Consider the following 21,262-nt stretch of genomic DNA (forward strand, 5'->3'; position numbering starts at 1 on the left):
CGGCGACAGCAACAATGTGCTGGGCGGTAGTCGAATAGAATTACCGCTGCTCTAGGCCGAGCTCTATTTAAAGCTGACAGTGAACTTTAAAGATAAATCACTAAAAATAACCAAAACAATCTCGAACCACGTAGAAGGAGCTACGCGTGGCGGCGATGAATTGCGAGATTTTCTTGTCGCGTCTCTGCATCACAAACAAAGGCATAACGCCGCTTCCCGGCACCTTTGGAGAAGGAACAAACTAACATTACAAGCCTTCGCGGCAAAACATAGTTGTGAAGTCGGACCATGCAATCGTGCGACCAGCGGGTAGTCTATATATTGTCCCTTGCAGAGCGTCTTTAATTATGTACTCAATTCACCAAAAGCTTTCAAACATTGTACTTGACGTAAGCAAGCAAGGAAGTGGCCTCAATTATGTGATGTGCTCTGCATTTATGCTCATGTACTTGTTGCCATTGCTTTCTGCCCTTGTAAAATTTGTCTATAGGCTGTCTGTAGACTTCGCACAGACTCTATGGCCTTCCATAGGTATTGCCTTTTGCCTATTCATAGTATATAGACTGTCTATAGACAAAGGTGTAGTAAATGCCGATGATCATAAATTTATTAGCTCTGTATGGGCTGTTTTTAGCATCGGTTGCATACAAACTTGTCTATAACATTTGTCTAGAGAAGGTGTACTTATTCTGTAGCAGGGGTGGCCAAACTGCAGCTCCTCGCGGGTGTAAGTACTGTTCGCGAATTTCTGGCACGTGTACTCCCTCCCATACCTGCCTAGACAGACATCTTCCCTTGTGCTCTAGAAGAGAGGAGCACGTTGCGGCAGTTGCAACAGCTAGTCAGCAGTTGCCAGCTCCCTAGAGTAGTAACGGGTAGTAGAGTAGTATTCTAGGGTAGTATCGAACGTCTTTTAACTTGTCATCGAACGCATTTGAGTGACTTTCTTCACTAAAACACAAATGGTTTCATGGCACGACCCCAGAAACTGACAAACTTATGTCAAGCATGATAATAGATGATTTTATACAAAAGTTTCGCTCCGAAGTGCAACTTGGTCGTCGTAGTGAATCACGTCCTTCCGATCTCTTGTCTTCGCAACTTCATATTGGTTCTGAAAAGAAAAAGAAACAAACGCATACTTCCGTTAAGAAAAAATCACTAGTGCTATTTATAGCCATCAGTTGGAACTTCTCACACTGTTGTGGCGAATGCATGTCCTTAGTTGCTTTACACATGAGCATCATTCTCAAGCTCATTTAGTGTTACAGGCGTTTTAAACATTTGTGAGTTTTGTAACGTGGACGCTTTATGGGGAGCCGCCTGGTTTTCTTGTCGATGAGGCGTCTAATGCTTTATAATTAATAAATATAATTGCTGTTAATATTGTTGATAATAAGAAATCGCGCTCACACGTGTTTTCTTCTTTTTACGCAGTGCACTAATGAGTACTCTTCGTTAACTTCACAATTATTCTTCAATCGAGAACGTTTAAGGTTATATTCCGTTTTTGTTGTGTACGACAGCTTTGCTGCTTAAAAATGCTTTGTGGTACAGCTAACCGCGCACGCTGGGAGCCCACTGAGAGTCGCCAGAAAATAACGCTTTAGTTTTCCACTACTCTTTAGTTTCCATCTGGAGCTACAAGTGTACGGTGCCACTTACCTCCTTTTCAGTGGGGGGTATCCATCCCAATCTGCGCCAGAGCGGCCAAAGAAGGTCGCTCGTGAAATTTTTCTCGCCTCCTGCTGGTAGCTCACTGCCACCTGTGTAAAAAATTGGTGAAGCAATGTGGTATCAAATTTACCTAGGTGGTACATTTCATAAACTCAATTTTACAAGCGCCTCATGAGAACTACGGCTTGTAGCGCTTGCTTTTCTAAACGAACGCAGTACGTCAGCTGATGCATTTGACACTGCCGGCGCTGAAGACCTTTCTGTGGAAGAGAGCGGGACGTTTATCACGCTGCCGAATTCAAGAACGAATGTTCTGTAAGCTCCTGAGCATGGCAGCGAACGTCAATCATTTCTGTTGGCAGCCACTGCATCGTTATATAGTAGTAAAGAGGTGCTGTTACCACTACAACGGAGAGCCTGTCTCCTTGTTTTTTTTTTGTTATCGAGTGTGCAGAAGTGCCAGTTATGCGTCGTCTATTTGCCAGATACAGAGCGCAGGTAGTAGGAAGACCGACCGGTACAAAGACAATGCCATCGTCTCTTAATTGCGCTCCATCTCTTTCTATGTGTACGAACACCTGCGAACACCGCTTGCCTAAATTCACACTCACGACAGCCTCAAAATCTGGCATTTTTTTTTTAGTATCGGGTACACGACACACTAAAACTGAAGTTTCGGCGTCGATACTCCGGTACATTCATTTTTGACAAGCCATGCATACATCGATGCATGAAAAGTATAGAAAGATAGCATCGAAGGCAAATCTATCTCCTACACTGCCCAAGCCTGGTAGCTGGTACAGTAGCATAGACCGCGCCCCTCGTTGCAGACTTAGTGAACGGACATCCAGTAAATGACGTTCAATTTCTCGTGCTACATTGGTGAAATAGTAAGTATTCAGACGGAATTTCGGGGAAATTATGCAAGCAGATTTAAGATCGGGGTTATTAAGGAAAGCCTGGCGTGTAAGTTATGATGAGTTCAAAAGAATTACATCAAAGATAAATGCGATACCTACTGTGAAAGCACACGAGCATTTTTGCACATGAATAAATCTTCCGAAGGAACACAGGGAGAAATTAACAGAAAAACCATGAAGACAAAATGAGAGTTCGTGTTATAGCTGGTATACCAGGTGTTTGAGGGAAGGTGATCACTCGTGTTTAAAAATAGTGTTCTTGAAATAAACAGCTTTTTTTTTCGGCATAGTAATGCCAGCGTTGGCGGACGTCAAAAAACAGGCGAATCAGCTTAACTAGCTAAGTGACTAACTAAATTTGTAATATTTACCTTTTTAACTATTACCAGTAGGCACCTGGTTGCAATTAGAGATTTGTAGCCGGCCGTTAATAATAGTTAATGATAGCCACATCACTTTTTAGAATTTCGAAAACACCATTACTCTCGCCGCTGTGGCTCGACAAAATTTGGCTGCATCGTGTGAAAATGCATGCGTTTTCGAAAGCAAGCAGGAAAAGCAACCCCTCTCTAATTGCAGTCAGGTGCCTATTAGTAACAGTTAAAAAGTTGTCTATTAAAATTTCGTTACTCACTAAGATAGTTAAGATGATTCGCTTGTTTTCTGACGTCCGCCAACCCTGGCATTACTATGCCGAAAAAAGCTTCTGTTGACCTCAAAAACCCCATTTTTAAACACGAGTGATCACCTACCCTGAAACACCTGGTATACTAAAATATGAAGCTATTCGTTTGATTAAGAACGGCGAATTGGAATGGCGGGCTTCTGTTAGCTACCGCTGTTGTATGTCGATGATGCGGCACAAGTTCCATGCTTGCAACAATGCAGACGGGAGCGAGGAAGTTTGCGTTAGGTGAACATGAAGGAACGACTAATGCAACAATTTGCAGAGATGTGGGGTCGGCATAGTTGATGCAGAGAAGGCGAAGAGCAAGGATCAGTATGAAGAAGCGTTGCGACAAATGGAGAAGTGACGTGCGGTGAGGTACTTGTGCTGCTGTGATGTTCTTGTGGAGTGCTAAAGGAGAACTCATTGCTCGAGAGAAAATACTGATATCAAATACATATGGCAGCGTAGTGTTGGGATTGCAGAAAACCAGTTAAGCCAGCCACTTTATAGGTAAGGTGAAACGAGCATTCTATATTACTGACGCTTGAGCACATTTTGCCCTTGGATAACATTTTTAAGCTTTTCCCAAAATAAACCACAACATTTCAATCAGAAACAATTTTTAACTATCAGAAATACAACTAGACGGCTTTATTTTGCACTCTTCTTGCTGTTCTCTAAACTTCGCGCACTGTTGCGCAAAATAGGTTTGCTTGGTGCAGTTTTACAAGTTTCCATATAATTGTGTTTAGTGGTTAACTCCAGAAAAGAAAGTGAAAGACACGCGATTTGTCACGCTTCGTATTATTGATTTCTTCCTGCGAAATAACTACAGTCTTTAACTTACGGACACGACTTTAGCATATAAGGCACATCGGAAGTCATTTTTGCGCTGCGTTCGTGAAGCGGCCAATGGAATGCCCAGCTTAAAAACTTAAGCCAGCATCCCGAATAGGCCGCAGGATTACAGCATTGAGAAAAAAGGACAAGTACCTAAGAGAAGGCTGACCGCCAGTCCTCCAAAGTAGGTAGCGCATGTGCTGAAGAAGCTACTCCAGTGTGAGGACAGGCGGAATAATGGAAACACTTCGGCCGATCTGCGAAACACGAAATAAAAAAATCCTTTGAACTGGTAGCTCGAATGTTCTGCATGAGAATGACCAGAATATCGGTTTTCTTAAGGTCTTTGAAACCATTGCTTACTGCCTAACCTTCGGACATGTTACTGTGTGTGCTTTGTATTTCATCTCTTGTCTTCTGCGCGTTTGCCATACTTCCGTACTACAGCTGGGTTTTTCTGCGGACGTGCTCTTTTGCAGATAACTGGTTAATTGCGTTTAAGCGCATATCTTGAGCCCAGATAGGTTACGGGGTTTAGCTAGTTAGCTCGCAGACTTACTTCACATTACCAATCTCTTTAAACGTCTTTGTTAAAGCTTGAAATTAAGAGAGGGGCGAGGAGTAACCGGCAACTCTCGGAGCGCCGCATTCTGTTATCCCTTGCCTAAGATAGCAACAAAAAAATTCGTCTGCGGATGAGGTACACATTCCGCCCAGAGCAGTAAATGGTCTACGCTCATCCAAGTAGAATATTGGTACAGTCAAATTAAAAGCTTATTTTGGGTCACGCACATCGCCACGCTCCACCCCCGTGACTTCGTCTGCCCTCCACAGGTGACTGCACGTTGCCAATACCTTTCTGTGTGAGCGCTGAGGGCCGCACTGGTGTTTCCTGCAGCAACCGCTGTAACGTTTACTGCGCAGTAGTCCAAGCTGACGGGCATTCTCTCTTCTGTGACACCAGCGTTAACCCTGACGAACATGTGAGCAAGCTGGTAGGCAACCATGAGAAGCGTCACGATGCCGGCACCCTGCGGAACAGTTGAGCACTCTTTGTGTGGAAGGGAAATTAAGTTATTAGAGTATTGCCCTCTATGCGGAAGCAACGTGCAGGCAGGTTATGCCTTTAAAGGCCTCATGCCTCTTGCCTCTTTCCCCTTGCTGTTGTTTTGTTATTATGATGTTGCAATTTTTGTTGTTCCAAAGCTTGCAACAACCATGTTCAGAATTTTGTTATATTTGCAATCTTTGTACCAAGTACTTTGGGTCGGCATGTAAGAATTATTGTTTCTTGTATACTGTTATTTTTTCGTTGCTTGATTTATTTACCTTTTTTGCCCTTCTTATTTCCGCCAGAAGATTTCGGTGTGAAACTTTTTTTAAAGCTATGTTTAACGTTTGTGCCAGACTGTATGCGGGGCAAGAGCCATCGTCAGGCGTTTCGCCTTTTGCTCTTGCTCCGCTTTCTGCATCAGAAAGAAACAAATAAATCAAATCAAATAAATAAATAAAATATGCGTCCCATGCGACACACGGAAAGCGGCGTGTAATTCATGGTTTCTGCTGTTAAACTTTGTTCTTCGTGGGCGTAAGACACGCATAACTGACTCCATGGGTTAGTACACACCTCAATCTCGCTTTCAGGTACGTGGCGGTGGTGTGTCCACCTGCAAAAAACTGGGCTTTCGCACAATACTTATTGCTTAGCAATGCTAAACTGCAAGCCATTTCTTTGTTTCTTTTGTTTCCGTTAAAGCACTTCGCATAATGCAGTGTGATAGGAAATGACGGCGTTTTGTACGGTACGCTCAAGACCTTTCTCCGAAACCTTCCCGCATACCGCAGTTCCGCTCATGGACGTACCTTAGCGTTGGCGAACGGGGCAGTGAGGCCAAGTATGAGAAGTCCAGCAAATGGGCCGGTGATGGCAGCGTTAACGGTCATGAACATCTGCAGCAGGGCGACAAATCGGAGCACATGGTTCTGCTCAAAACAATAAAATTTTACGCTGAAAAGCTGCAGTTCGGCTAGGAAGAACAACGCACTGCAGGGCTCAGGAACGAGTTTTTACGATGCACTGAAATGTATTAGCACAAGAGTAATAACTCTCTTCGCCGCCGTAGAATTTCGGCCATGCCGCCGGCTGACGAACCCATGCTCTAGAGGTGAGTTGCAGAATGTCCTAACCATCGAAATACAGCTTTTAGTCATATCTGCAGCATCTTTTACCTGACCTCCAATCATAAGTAGTGACGAGTTAGGAACGGCATAGACTTAATAGACAGGGAGGTCATTGGGTTCATATGGCAAATACAGGAAATAAAATGACCAGTTAAGTGTCTAGGTTAATAATTCGGTTGTTTTATGCATAGATGAACACACCAAAACACGATTCATCAATGCATACTGCGTGGACAGTGGCGCAGGAATTGTACCATGAATCTGAGTTGAGTAGCATATTGTCACGTAGTGTTGACGGCAGTCGAAGGAGCGATGAAGACGGACAAAATGTCTTCTAAAAGGAAACTGTTTATTGGGGCTGACTTGCGCCCACAATGGACTGAATCACTCGGCGGCGGCGAAGCGACAAGCGTGCTCGGCGGTCGTCGAGCAGAGTGCCCGCCGCTGTCGGCCATGCTCAATTTAAAGCTGATAGCGAACTTTCGAGATAAAGCGTGCGAAGTTACAAGAACATTCCGGAACAACGTAGAATTAGCTCTGCCTGGCTGCGATCAATCGAGATAAATCAGTCGCGTCTTGCGTCGCAAACAAAGCGATAAAGTAGTGTGGCGGCAGATTTGAAGAACGAACAAACACTGCAAATATTCGCTGCAATATTTCGATTAAAACTCTTCAGCAATACATTTCACTAAGCCGACGCCTTCTCGTTGTCCCCTCACCCAACTTGCTTCAAATGTCACAACTAAGCTGTCGCATACTACTCTCTGAGGACTGATGAGCGAGCAAAATAGAAGGCGGCTGCTTGCATAGCAAACTACTAGTGAGGAAAGGAATTGTATTCAGGTGCAGCCCACAGTGAAAGCACTTTACTCTGTTCCGGAGTTCAGTACGAATATTTAACTAAACGTGCATTGCTCTCTGCAGAGCAGCATGGTTTTTCAGAAAAGTAAATCAACTGAATCCACCCTTTTACGAATTAAAGATAATTTAGCGCATAATATACAAATGCGCCTGTTTACTAAAGGAGTTTTCTTAGATTTTAAGATAACTTCCAGCTGAATTAAACATGAAAATTTTTTTCAACAATTACCACATTAAGGAAGAAGAGATGTCGCACTACGCTGCTATTGTTTGAACCGTCCGCAACTTGTCGTTAAAAATAATGTCTGTGATGCTCAATTAAAACATATGGTTCTCCTGAGGGTTCTATGTTATGCCCTTCAATATTTTGTATATATATAATTCACATATTGCTATACTTGGAACTTCAAACATTCCACTTTACGCTGGTGACACAAGCGCCTTGTGTTCATCGCGTAACTTACCATCGCTAGTGTCAGGAACAAACGAATGGTTTGAAATCGGTCCAGATGGCCTAGTTACAACCAGTTAAAGTTAAACGTTAGTAAAAACAAATATATAATCTCTTCAGCTGTGAATAAACCAGTTAGTGCAACTAAAGCACCCTCATTGCAGTCTTGTTTCTAGGAGCGTGTTGCAATACATGAATATCTATCATAAATAATGCATACATGATAAATAAATAACACATAAATAATATCTAGTGGTCTTATTCTATGAAAATCGGCGCCGGCTGATAATGGGCCCATCCAGTCACTCGGTACATGTGCCTTAAAAGACTAGATCCCGCTATGAAATTTTGCTTCCGCGCCCATGTGCATTTCAGCAGAAAAAAAAAAAAACTGGCGCCTAATCAGACAACAACCAACAAGAAAAACTGGAGAGCGTATGTGTTTTTGTCTGATTTGGTGCCAATTTTGTTCTGTTGAAATGCACTAACTAGCCCCCCTACATGTTCTACTCAATGCCCTCATGCATGCTTGACGCAAAGACTCCGTTTAGCCGTCGCTTTCACGTGAAAGTACTAATTTCTTATTGGACTTCCAGACAACCAACACTGTTACACTGGCCACATAATCGATACTGTGCAGCATGTACTAGTGTTGTGTCCAGTATACGTGCGCGAAAGACAAACATTTGCCACTTCCTTGAAGCGTTTAAACAGCAGGCCATTTTCGGAGGACTTACTGCTAATCCCTCGGCCGCCGAGTTGGAAAGCAGTGCAAGCAACGCAGTTGTTTCCACGCTTTTTAGGCGACACACACCTCAACTCGCGATTGTGATGCCATCAAATGTGCGGGTACATATTCTCAAATCTATTCGGATGATATCGCCACCCACCACGACCCTCTTTATTGTCATCTTCCCGTTCCCCAGTGCATAGTAGCAGGCCAGACATTCTTTTCGGCCGACCTCTCTGCCCTTCCAATCATTAAACTTATCTCTCCATCGTAACAAGCAAAACTCTTCAACACATTGGTACATTAAGTAAAATTCGATCCCTTCTACGGATACACATAACAAAACAACTATATTGTCACATGTGCACTACACTCTCACATGTGCAGTACTATTGGTCTGTGTGCCGTTCCAAAACAAGCATGGAAAGGGTTTGTCCCTTAGAAATGAAAGGTCTTATTTTCATTTACAAACGACCGAGATATGATTCTCGTTCAGTACACGTCACACAAAGCCAAACATAAAAACTTCCAGCAATCTACGACTATCTAATGTGATAATTAGTGTACACAAGATACAAAACTGACTGTGCAGAGATTTTAAATACATTTCTTAACACCAATCCGCATTAGGTCTTCAGAAGCGCGAACTTTATGAATTATCGAGCAAAGATCAGGTATAGAATGCAGTCCATTCAACGTCTAATTCCCAATCTTTTGAACTGCTATCTTGATATAGATGATATAAAAGATAAATCATCCTCATTGTTCACGTTGAAGAAAAAAGCTAAAGTGTACTTTATGGAACATACTCGATATATTCTGATCAATACCCGTTGTCATATTAAACTTACTGTGACAGAAATTGTTCTCATATTTATGCAAAAGGCCGCTTTCATGTGTTGTAGCTTCGTGCTATTATGGAGTGCATATGTCTCATGCCCGTTACGTATGACGATTATTTCTAGCTGCTGCTTTCTTTCTGACTTGGTGTGTTGCCCATGTTAACTGTTGTGCCGAAGACCTAGTCAGGTGACTTGTAAGTCACCTTTTGCCTTGGCTCAGCAGCATAGCTTTGTGTGCTGAAATTTAATAAATAAAAAGGCCGATAGAGGTTTTGGCATTTTTAACCCTTCAAGATAACTTGTGATGATCAAGGCTTATAATTAACTGCGTCTAGAGACTTTTCGACATGCACAGCTCATGAAGAAGAACAGGAGATGGAGCAAGGGAACTGCTGCCGGCTTCGCCAGAGCGCGGTATAGCCGCACCCTTTGGAACCAAAAAAAGCCAAGTATGCTGAAACGCACCGAGGATCGCTTTTGGCCCTACACATGTGTTATCCATTGTTTTCCGGGTTTCCTGAACGATTCACCGCTCCTGCTTCTATTACAAAACCTCTAACGAACGCCAGACGGAGTGAGTCCGCTACTTACACCAAATGACACCCTGAGATGGTCGATGGACCTGTATTAAATCTATATAATTGGGAGTGTGTGCGACCGAACCGCTTAAAACGTTAAATATCCATGAGTAGAAGTTGAAGGCGGCTTAAGTTGGCACTTTCTATCTACTTTATAAAACCGTAAAGGCAATGGTATGAACCCTTGGTTTCAAATTCTTATTGCGTGAGATGATTCAGCATGCTTTATGGGCGGTCGAACAAAGATAGAAATGTTCAGTGAACAAGTCACAATGAGGTTTGAGGAATCAACTGCGCATGGTACGGAGGAGTGACAAGGTAAAAGTGCCTAATGCATCGTTGGCTCTGCTGAAGGATCGCCTCAATTTGAGCAGCTACTGAAATCATTCAGCTCAATGCCGCAGGTGATCGGTACCGCACTTAAGTACACTAACTATATCAGTTACTGCCAATGCCGCTAAATCGCGCTAAAATACCGCCCTCTCATTGTATATAATCTCCAGCCTGCAACTTACTTGCAATGGTGCATTTCCCTGGCTCTATCTCGATTCGGCACAATCTTTGCGAACCTAGAGATCTCGATTCAGTTACTTGGTTTGTAGGGTTTAACGTCGCAATGCGACTCAGGCTATGAGGTACGCTGTAGTGGAGGGCTGCGGATAATTTAGACCAGCTGGGGTGTCTCTGACAGGAACTCACATCCCACAGTACACGTCACCAAAAATTTCTCCTCCATTGAAACGCGACTGCCACGGCCGGGATCGAACCCGCGTCTTTCGGGACACAGCCAAGCACCACTACCACTGAGCGACCGCGGGGGCTTCCGACTCAGTTGCGTCCTGATGTTTATATAAAATGGAGGTGGTTAGCGCGGGCGAAAAACGAAGTTTGTGCCCTTACCGACATGGCAGAGCCGAGGTACGGAATCAGCACGCTGCAAGCCGTCATCACGACCCCAACTGCAAAGGCTGTTCGTTCGAAGAACGTTGCGTTAATCGCACTGCAAGCGTGAAACTGTACGGACATGTTTGCAGCACATCACCTATTGTTTTTATGATGCAATCCAAGCGAGCGCCGGCAACCTTGAAGAAAGGCGTCACAACGTCGAAGTACCACACGGCTGCTTGAGAGTTCACCATCGAAGATACCGTGCTGCGCACAAAATAAAAAGAAAAACCAATCTCGATCTATACCAAGCTATACAACTAAAATGTAAACTAGTGATGCAAACTTACTCGTATTAAGTTTTTCGCGCTTAGTATTAAGCTCTACAGATTCAGCGGAACATTCAAATGAACTTAGTGCGGTGAGTTGGGCGTGTTGGTAAATATTTAAAAAAAAAAAAGCAGCGCAAAAAAGACGTGGACAAATACGGGCGCTGAACTTACAACAGCTTATATTATGAAATAATTAACTCTTATAAACATTCTGTACGGCCGTGGCTATCGTTCACGCATGCGCAAATAGGTCAGAGGTGGTGCTGACACAGCCCTTCTTCAGACTACATATCTGTTCAGATTCTGCGATTTCTCTTGTGATGCGTTCGTTGCTCTTTCTGGTTACGGAGGTGCTATCAAGTGCTCGTAACAATACTGGCAGGTAAGACAATGACTTGCGAGGAAACCTTCAAAATCTTTTCGTGAAAAGTGTGTTCGAGGGAAAAGAACAGGATAAACTATTTATTATTCAAAAACGATTTTCTCCGGAATTGTTGGGTATGGCTTGAGTTGATAGGGCTAAAGCACTACAGACACCCAACTTATGTCGAGGTGTTTTCTTCTTCTTAATCATGCTTATATCCTTATTTTATGTGATATTCTCCAACGACTGCTAAAAAATTTATATTCAAACATATTTATTTCTCGTGCTGTTTCGGTCTCGGTTTAAGCAGCCAAATGATGGCTTTGACGTCAAAGGGTGCTTAATGTTCGCACCAGACATGAAATAACTGCGATATCATCGCTCTGCTTCGCCGTTTTGATTCTCTATAATGCTAAAGCCCGCCTGCCTCAGGAGTCAAGAGCCGGAGTGACAATGAATGTAGAAGCAGCGATTATATTAGATTTTGTTCCCTCCTCACGTGACCTATAAGCACACTTCGACGTCACAGTCACCGTTGTGCTGTTGAAACCGTTGCCGAAACAGCATACCAGGAAATTCTATTGTAAAGGATTAAGTGGTCGAAGCGAATACCACCTGGCTATTCTTGCATAGTGTTGGAAGTCTCTCACATCATTGTCGAGGACAAAACATACTCCCTTAAAAAAAGAACGGTTCACTGGTGACTATGCATTTAAATTGGAGGAATTCAAGAAACATGAGATGCGAAATTTGAAAACCAGCGTGTGGCGTATGGCTGATCAAAAGGATTACCTCACTGAAGCGCTCACAACGCCGGCCAGGAAGACACCAGAAAGGCCAGTAAAGTCACGGAAGTCTTGCACAACGTAGAAGGGCACCAACTGTCACAAAATGAAGCTGCAGGATGATCACGTTGCTCTCATGATAAAATGATCAGTGTGTCGCCTGAAATTTGTGAACGCACGTAAAAAATGTGTGCTCCTTAGCGTACGGCTTCTCATGGAAGTAAGCACATGATAGCAAATGTCCAGCCTTCATATGAAAGCTGCACTAGAATCTTGACTTCAATTTTTGTGTGATTCGTATTAAGCGTAATATAGGAATGTGTAAGAAGACTAAGCTGTTTTTCAACAAAAACACCGCTAGGAGTTCAAAACATTTCATTTCGCCGAAAAAGTTTGAAGTGCACGTTGAAGCAGTTCATGATTTCAGAATGTGTGACTGGTGGTTCAGTAATGCAAACCGGCAACTCAAATGCAACACAGAAACAAGAATAAAACAAGTAGAGATACAAACTGAAAGGACTTTAAGTCTGCTAGAAACCCCCTGTCAGCCCCCGCCTTAGGTATCAGCCATCTCAAGAGAGGCTAACAACAGCAACTGAGGGGCGTTAGTTCAACGCCAATGACCAAAGACGCGTTGACGTAATTCGGTTAGATTTTCTGCGGCTTTCAGTTTTGCTCAGCCAATACCATGCACAAGTTATGGAATTTTCCAGGAGAAACTAAAATGGCCTACTGTAATACGCACATTGTTCACCTTACAATGAACACAAGCGATGAGAAATCTGTATTCAAAGAGCAAGTAACTAAACAGAGTAGAAAGACTGGCGAATTAGGCATTGTTCATAATATTTTGAGGGCGAAAACTTTACGAAGACAAGAAAGAAGTCAGAGGACGCGAGCCGCGTGTCTTCAAGAAAACACAGGTCTTGTTTCGGCATCCACAACAACACATCAGAGAGGTTATAGATGCATTCCACATCATCTAGTATGGAAATAGGGCAGCAAGACACCGCTCCCACTGTCAAATCAAGAAATTGCTATCTTGTGACATTTTAACCTTTGTTTTCCTAGTAAGCTTGAATCAATAGTTTTTTTTGTTGTTGTTGTTGTTGTGATTGTTCCATCGTATTTAAGTATCCGTTTCCTTTCCAATACGGCACGTGCGCTTCCTCTTTAATCGTCTTCGTAAATTTTGCACCAACTCACAAAACATCAAGGCTGGGTACTTCGTTTAGAATGCATGTGCTAACTTCTCAAACGCAGAGGTGGCTTGTAACCCTTTTCCACGAAATGCTACTGGTCGGTATTCTGACGCAAGCAGAGAACAAACTAGGTGGCCCGAAAAGAAATTTTACTCCGTCGGTGATCTACAGCGGAGTAATGTCAAATGTTTTCTTGCCTTGGAGGAGAAATGATCACATTCGTGTTTCTGTTGTCATTTGGCGCCTAATGCTATGGTGCGGCTATTTTTGTTATTACTTCTCTAACTCTCCGGTGGGGCAAGTATAGCTATCGTTGTAGCGTTCTTGGCTAAAGTTGCTAAGGCGAGAAAACTAAAAATTGCGAAAATGGGCGGAAGTTAGTTTGGTTTAGTTTCGAAACCATATATGAAATTGCTGCCTCGTTACGGCAAAGTGGGTTATAAATTCCGCTAAGGATGTCGACTTAAATTGTCGGTGCGTTACTAGGACAACGACCTTGTTTGTTTCGATGGCAAAAAATAATTCTGCTCCTTTCCAGCGAAAAAAACGTTTTGTGGACCGTATGAGCAGCGGTTTTTAAGCAGGGTTTTACTTTGGATGCAGAGTGTCCTTTACAGGTGGCCGGTAGTAGTGGATTCTATAAGACTGTAAGGACTGAATAACAAAACGGAGAACAGCTAATTTTAGATTATAACTGTTATGTGTTAGAGATTAAGCTTTAAGCTTACAAGTTTGTAAGCTGACAAGCTTGCAAATTCTCGTTATGACATATGTGACGGAAGCCAGAAGTAAAAACAGCGCAAATTTTTACACAGACCACATAGAAAGACCAGACAGGACGGACGCTGATTGCCCATTGCAGGCACACATAGTGTTGGGATTTGAAGTCGCGGGCTCCTTTCTCATGCCATGCACCCCAGAAAGCCGAGCACTAGGCCAGGGAATGGCTTGTACCCATTACAGCATGACCGGTGGGTAACCGGCGGCAGTGGGAGTCGAACCCACCACCTCCCGAAACCGAGGCGGGTGCTTTACCACGAGGCCCGTCCTGTCCGGTCTTTCTGTGTGGTTTGTGTAAAAATTAGCGCTGTTTTTACTTTTGTTGCACAATGTTACACCAACTAGCCCAGCGAGAGGTACTGGTAAACGGAAGTCAACCGCTATCGAAGGTTTAGGTAAACTTATGGGTGTGGTGGCTCCCTGATTCTTGACAGCAGCACATCTGTGAGGCGCAACAGATGTCTACATGGCTAAGATGCTGCCTCAGTCATATAGAGTGCAGCCGCTTTACACACTGTAGGAAGTGCAACGCTCTATGCAGTGCACACTGTTTACGCGTGGCTAATGAATAACGTGACTGCTATCAAGAGTGCCGTTTACTGCTGCAACCTTACACCTTAGCTGTTCTCACCTTCAGCATGCTCCCTTCTGCGGTCTGTGCCCTGCTTCTTGCGAATTTCCCACTGTTCGAAGCAGTGCATCAGCTCCTCAGTTTTCACTATTTTCACCTGCGCCGTGGTTTTCTCCTTGACGTAATATGCAGTCTGACAGTGAGTTCCCATCGACTCATATTTTAGTTTGAAAGCACTATTCCGGTGTGTAAGCCGCGAGCAAGATGTTGCGATGTTTGTAAGAAATAAATGAAATAAATATCCCCGACTGGGATTCGAACCAACGGCGGCGTGAAAAGATCCGCTTCGCTGGCCACTGCGCGAGAGCATTAGGCTGTCGCAGCAGCCGAACACGCTTCGTGCCAAACTGCAACACACTCTCGCACCGTGCATTGCACATTGTCTTCTTCACAAACTAATGCTCCTTTCAAGCTAATACTCGCGCTTTGATCTATATAGCGGTAGTGACAGAGAGGTGCGCGTTGCATGCGTTGGCGTCGAAAAAGTTGTGGCGGAAACACGACACTAGGGCAATGAGCGCCGATCATTGCTGCAGAAACGCGTCAGTGGGGCATATGCCGGCAGCTTAATTTGAGTAAAATGGAATTGATGGCGAAAAAGTTGAAGACGCGCATAACTGGCTCCTTGGGTGAGTGGATACCTCAGTCGCTGTTTCGGGTACGTGGAGGTGGTGTCCACCTACAAGAATTTATGCTTTCGCCCTATATTTTGTGCTTCATCGTCGTCATCATCATCATCAGCCTGACTGCATCCACTGCAGGGCAAAGGCCTCTCCCATGTCTCTTCAATTAACCCTGTCCTTTGCCAACTGCGGGCACTTTTTCCCCGCAAACGTCTTAACCTCATCCGCCCACATAACTTGATTTTTTTTGGTATCTATTCTGTTGCCATTAAGAACCATCGGTTATCTTGCCTTCGCAATACATGCCCTGTCCAAGCGCGTTTCTTCCTGTTGATTTCGAATAGGACGTAATTAACTCGCGTTTGTTCCTTCACCGACTCTTTCCTCTTCTGGTTTCTTAACATTAACGTTTTTGTTCTTAGCAATCTTAACCCACCAGACATATTTGGCTCACAAAACAGCTAAAAGCTGCTCGGAGCTAAGGCGGGCAAGAAAGGTGGGTGGTGCAGCACTGTGATGCTTTTGTAGGCCGGAAACTGCTTTTTGTGAGCTGGTTTATTGTGGCGTATAATCCAAGCCCTGTTTTTCCACAATTCAGGCGTCTTCCTTCTCACTCGCTCTCTGAGCTTGGCCAGAACATCAAGGAAATCCTGCTTCTTGACTGTCTGGCCCCGTACCACCCGTTGATATAAAAAAAAACTATCAGCATTGCCTTCACTTTATAGTTGCTCATTGTAGCATTTATCATTCTTGGTGGCGGCAAAATTTTGCCGTTCATCGATTGTGTCTTTGTATAGGATCGTAAAAGGCACATGTAAGATTTGCTACTAATTTAGGTTTTGTTGATATTCGTTGTGTGAAGGGAGCGCTAATATATTTTTGGGAGTCTTTCTGCTCTTGGGGCCGATACTTGGCGGCCATTTTGGCGTCATTTTGCGCGTGTTCAGATGGTTTGTCAAATGGGTCGCACTGTCCCCTTGTCAATTTGCACTATATCTGCAATCACTCGGATACTCAACCGGCGATCGTTGTCAAGAATTTTAGTAACTTTCACAGTATATTGTTCCTTTGTGGCCGTCGCAGGGCACTGAAGTCATGCGTCATCTTTAATGTTCACTCTTCTCTCGGAAAATTTTTTCTTTCGTTTAAAAATTCAGCTATTTGAAATCACATTTTCGCCGCACACCTTCCGTTGGAGTTTTAGGCCCCCAATGTGTCATTTATTGAATTTAACAAGAAATCTGAGACTGACGCCCAGCTCACTTTTAGCATCCGTAATGCAGTCTTAGCTTTGCCTCGTCTCGGCTGTCTTGCCAGTGTCCGGATTACCTTCTCTGAACTCTGCTTACATCGACTACGTCGGAGAGCTTAATTCATATTCGCTCGCAATGCTTTCACTCCCCACTGCTCTCAGTATGCAGCCTACAGGGAATCTGTTCAGACCAAGCCGTACATAAGGCGGCAATAACGGTGCCGCTACACTTTCTGTACGAAAGTCCATTGGTTGCTTTTCCGTCGCTTTGCAAGCAGTAGGCACGGCACCCATTCGAAGACCCGCCCGTGGATGTTATGTTGATCTTCGCTTAGCAAATCGTTACGTTGCTAATGCGGTTAGCTGGATAGAGCAGCAAACAAGAAAGGCTTTTACGGTAACTAAGAACATATCGAAGATGTTTGATCGGGGGTAATGCGGTCGGTGCTCTCCTTACTGCACAACCTAGCTGTTAACAAAACGAGGTTAAGTTTACTGGACGCATAAAGGTAGATATTTAAAACAGTACAGAAACTTTAGATCTTGCACGACACTTCCGCGACCGTTTAGCCTGAAGGTCTCGTTAAATGATGCCAAAACGGTAAAAATAACAGCAGTCGTAACATATGTCACAGCATAATATTTCCGTTCAGGCGCACACCAGGGAGGAACAGGAGGTACGAGTTTGTTATGGACACGAATACCTGCGCCTGAACTTTATTCGTTAATGGTTAAAATATAGCAAGGCAAAATATTCATTACAAGACAGAGGCAGTAAAGAAGCAATGTCAGATTATAATAAAATTTTCTAGTCCGTTCACTTCTGGCCCACTCTAATAACCAGTGACAATAATAGCTACTATTTTTATACTATTTTGCATTCGCAGAACTTTCCACGGAGAACCCTTTACAACACACTCCGCATTAAACACCTACCGTCAGCTGGTCTCAACTGCATTCCAGCCTCTAAAGTGCATTTACGCATCCCAAAGCCGCGATTGGTCTCACCTGGTCGAACCTCTTAATTGACCCAGCAAGAAGTGGATCGCAGCCACGATACCTGGAAGTAAGAGCTGCTCCGGCACCGGTCAGGAGGGCGTAGTACAAGCTGGCAAAGAGTGTGCCGATTATGACGGTCCTGCAAGCCGCGCGTTGCGTTCTTTTAGGTATATATGACAGAAAAAGTAACTTAGTGGTAGCAATTAATGTTAGTGACAAAGAAACAAAGGGAATACCGCTACGGCAAACGAAGTCTGCAGTAGATAGCTGCCGAGAGTTAATATGTGCATTTCAAATATAGTGTCTGCTCATTTTATCAAGCGTTTGCTAGCAACGGCAAGTATTTTGTTGAATCATAACACTATGAATGCAAACAAAAGCGCACTTGCACTGCGAAACGCGTCTGTAGAAGTCGGTCTGGGATTCGTAAAACTTACAAACCGTTAACAATAAGCATACACGGTTCGTACCCTTCGTGTACTCGACCGTCATGTACAAATCAGTTTAACTTTACTTGCTTTACTAGAATAAAGACACTTGACAACGTTTTTGGCGTCCGTTGCCTCTTTCCTCGGGAGCTGCACCCTCAGCGTGAGAGTGAAGTAATGTCAACAAGCTGTTTAATCGCATTCCTAACAGCTTATCGCGTGGAGTGTGACTAAAAGTCCGTTCGCACTTAGTCATTCAGAGCTAGCGTAGAAGAGATCACTACTTACATGAAGCAGCGGTGCCAATGCGCGCTCACCATTTCGCCTGTTTAAGGGTCCTGGAAGCGAGGTACCTCTGGGCGGTACCCTGGTCCAGGCATATACGGTTGAAGAAAGTCGGCGTTGACGCTATCACAACTGCCCAGACATTCTCGTCCTTTGTGAGGTCAAAAGCCGTGCTGAAGTGCAGGAAACACGTTATGTACCACGTTATCCGCCGCAGAAGGTGAAAACGTTCTCTAAAAACTTGCGTTCAGGCAGTGGAATACTTGCGTGCATTGAAAAAAAAAATTGCCAACTGTTCACGCTCTGCTGCATAACGGTATAAACTTAGCGAAACCGGTCGCCGTGCTACTGGCAATGCCAAAGACCTACAGATATTGTGGCAACCTCGTCTACCACAGCAATGATAACTGGCGCGGCACGCCGCGCATTTCGCTAGTCACGTGACTGGGTGTTTGTTGTACAGGCGCGGACAGAAGTAAACGGAGCGCGCCGCACAAGAAAGAACTAGAGTCACTGGAACGGTAAAGTACCGCATTCGTTTTCTCTCGCCGCCGCGCCGGCGGGCCAGCGCGCGCGGACCATTTATGGCGGTGACGTGGTCATTCCCCGCCATAAATGGTCCGCTCGCTTCTTTCTCGCGGCCCCGGCACACAGATAATCCGGAGCATTACGTAGCACTTGCTCTTACGGGCCGAGATAAGCGTGCACAGCATTTCCAGTCACGTAGTGACGCTTGTGCAGTTCATGCCTGCGTAGAGACTGCGTGCGGCCGTCACTTCAGCGGCGCTGGACCAAATATGGCGGCTCCGGTGATGGTTGCGGTACATTTCCCGTTCCAGTGACTTTAGAAAGAACTGCGTGTCAGCGCCGCCTAGCCGAACCAGGCGAAAGCTCGAAATCGCCACGCGCGTGTGCAGGCCCGCTTCCGGCGCGACCCTCTCAATGCTCCGCTTCCCTCGCATTCGTCCGGCGTCTGTGTCGTGCTGATGATCATCGTGATCGGATGGTCGCGCCCTGTGTAGCTAGCGAGCATTTCGGGATACAAAGACCGCTGTCTTGATAAGGCAAATTGCGTGGGGACGGCCCTACCATTAAACCGCTTCGTTTGAGACAGCTGGAGGCGCGTTTACGCCGCAAACAACCCGCGTCTTTCGAACTTTTGCTGCCGCTGGGACTCTGCTGCGTCTCACTCGCAAGCAAACGCGCTCGAAACACTCGGCGTACTGCCGCAGTTTTGTGTTAATTTTCTACAGTTATCACTGAGGATTCGCCTTGTCCCTACTAGTGCATGCACTCTGCCTGTCTCCACGGAAGCAAACTGCCCCTATACTGGATCCTGCTCTTATCGCCACCGAGACAGTGCGCTGCGTATCGCGCTGTCATGTGCGGAGCAGAGCTCATGGTAATCACTTTGCATGCACCTTCGTATGTTACGATGACTACAAGCACCCGCTGTCTCACCCACACGAATGCCGCGGCAGCAGTGCGTCACTGTTGCGTGCCCCGCGTGCGAAATTCGGCATATAAGTACCCGTGATCGCCCACTAATCCGAGTATGAGCCACGACAGAACCCGGCAAGCGATCAAAACTCTTCTCTGCAAGCTGTATTACTTCACTGCTACCGGTTACATATAGACATTAATCTGTTTGAGAATATAGGCGTGGCAACCCAACAGTTGCATCCAGCACATTTGGAAGCAGACACTATCCTTGAGACGCTGGATTGCGCTGAAAAAATCGCTAAAAGCGGCGGTTTCATCTAATTTTAAGCTGACCTCCTAAGCGAAGTTCCAATGCAGGAGCACTGTGGTGCAGTACAGACATACAGGGCGCATGCTTTGCCGCTCCATCGGTTCCTCGTAGGAGGAAGCCGAAAATGAACGGTAACTGTAATAAACGAAGCCGAAACTGCGGTGGTGGATCCAGTGTGTTGAGTTTATTTGGTCTATAGCGAGACGGAAATGAATCCCAGAGGCAACTAAAGTTCGAAGGACGCTCGCTATTTGCGATGGAAACGCGCCTACAGCTGTCTCAGATGAAACGACATAATGGTGGCGTAGCCCCCGCGGGATTTGTGGCATCAAGGCAGCGGTCTGTGCTTTCCGAATAGCCCGCTCGCTACTAAGGGCGCAACCATCCGACCATAATCATCATCAGCGTGACCCTGACGCCGGCCGAATGCGAGGCAAGCGGAGCAATGAGAGGGTTGCGCCGGTAGGGGGCCTGCATATGCGCGTCGCGATTTGGCGCTTACGTGTGGGTTGGCTAGGCGGCGCGGACAAGCAGTTCTTTCTTGTGCGGCGCGCTCCGTTTACTTCTGTCGCGCCTGTACACGCTGTTTGTGTGACTCCTCCGGAGGGCACCGTTTAACAGTCTTCGCTGTAAAACATACAACATGAGCAAATAGTGCATTCAGACATTGATAGATGCCCGAATCTGGTCACACCTTGGCCCTAAATCGGCCAATTAAAAACAAATAAGGGAGCTTTTGGTACCGGAGATTTCTAGCAATTGCTCGAGACACACGAAACTCACAAGTTAGGTGCACTTGCTGCACGTACTTGAGGAAGTACTTGCGAGAGTCCAGTTCGTTGAGAGGCCGTGCTCCGGTACTTCCGGCGTCGTAGGCGACTTTGGCCATTATCAGCATGGGCACGGAGACCGTGAGTAGGCCCTGTAGGCAGTCCGCCCACACCACGCTGCGGAGGCCGCCCTCGTTTTGCAAGAAACAAGAGCGTGCCATAGCACATCAACTGCGCCAGATGCCATGGCAGATAAGAGCGTCCGTCAGTGGCTTAACACAAAATGTTTGCTGGATGACCGGCGATGTGGCATGCATGGCGAGCGGAAGGCACAGAACGCTGAGCGCACTGTGAGATCTGTATATGTGACACTGTTCTGCATAAAATGCGCTACTGTCAGCGAAACAAATAGTACTACCTTCG

General features: G+C 45.2%; 1 protein-coding gene and 1 pseudogene across 1 annotated transcript; both read right to left on the reverse strand.

Annotated features, from left to right (window-relative positions):
- Positions 1 to 1,024: 1,024 nt before the first annotated feature.
- The window catches only part of LOC144108349 (sodium-coupled monocarboxylate transporter 1-like), a 92,076-nt pseudogene continuing 71,838 nt past the window's right edge, over positions 1,025 to 21,262 (reverse strand).
- Positions 1,898 to 21,060, reverse strand: LOC144107255 (sodium-coupled monocarboxylate transporter 1-like). The gene is made up of 8 exons (XM_077640262.1): positions 20,879 to 21,060; positions 18,349 to 18,489; positions 17,613 to 17,742; positions 12,124 to 12,212; positions 10,752 to 10,902; positions 5,971 to 6,090; positions 4,963 to 5,138; positions 1,898 to 1,937 (listed from the first exon to the last, which is right to left on the reverse strand). Exons 1-8 carry the CDS (start codon positions 21,058 to 21,060, stop codon positions 1,898 to 1,900), a joined length of 1,029 nt encoding a protein of 342 aa, XP_077496388.1.

Source organism: Amblyomma americanum, chromosome 10 (assembly GCF_052857255.1).
Source record: "Amblyomma americanum isolate KBUSLIRL-KWMA chromosome 10, ASM5285725v1, whole genome shotgun sequence".
Classification (NCBI taxonomy): domain Eukaryota; kingdom Metazoa; phylum Arthropoda; class Arachnida; order Ixodida; family Ixodidae; genus Amblyomma; species Amblyomma americanum.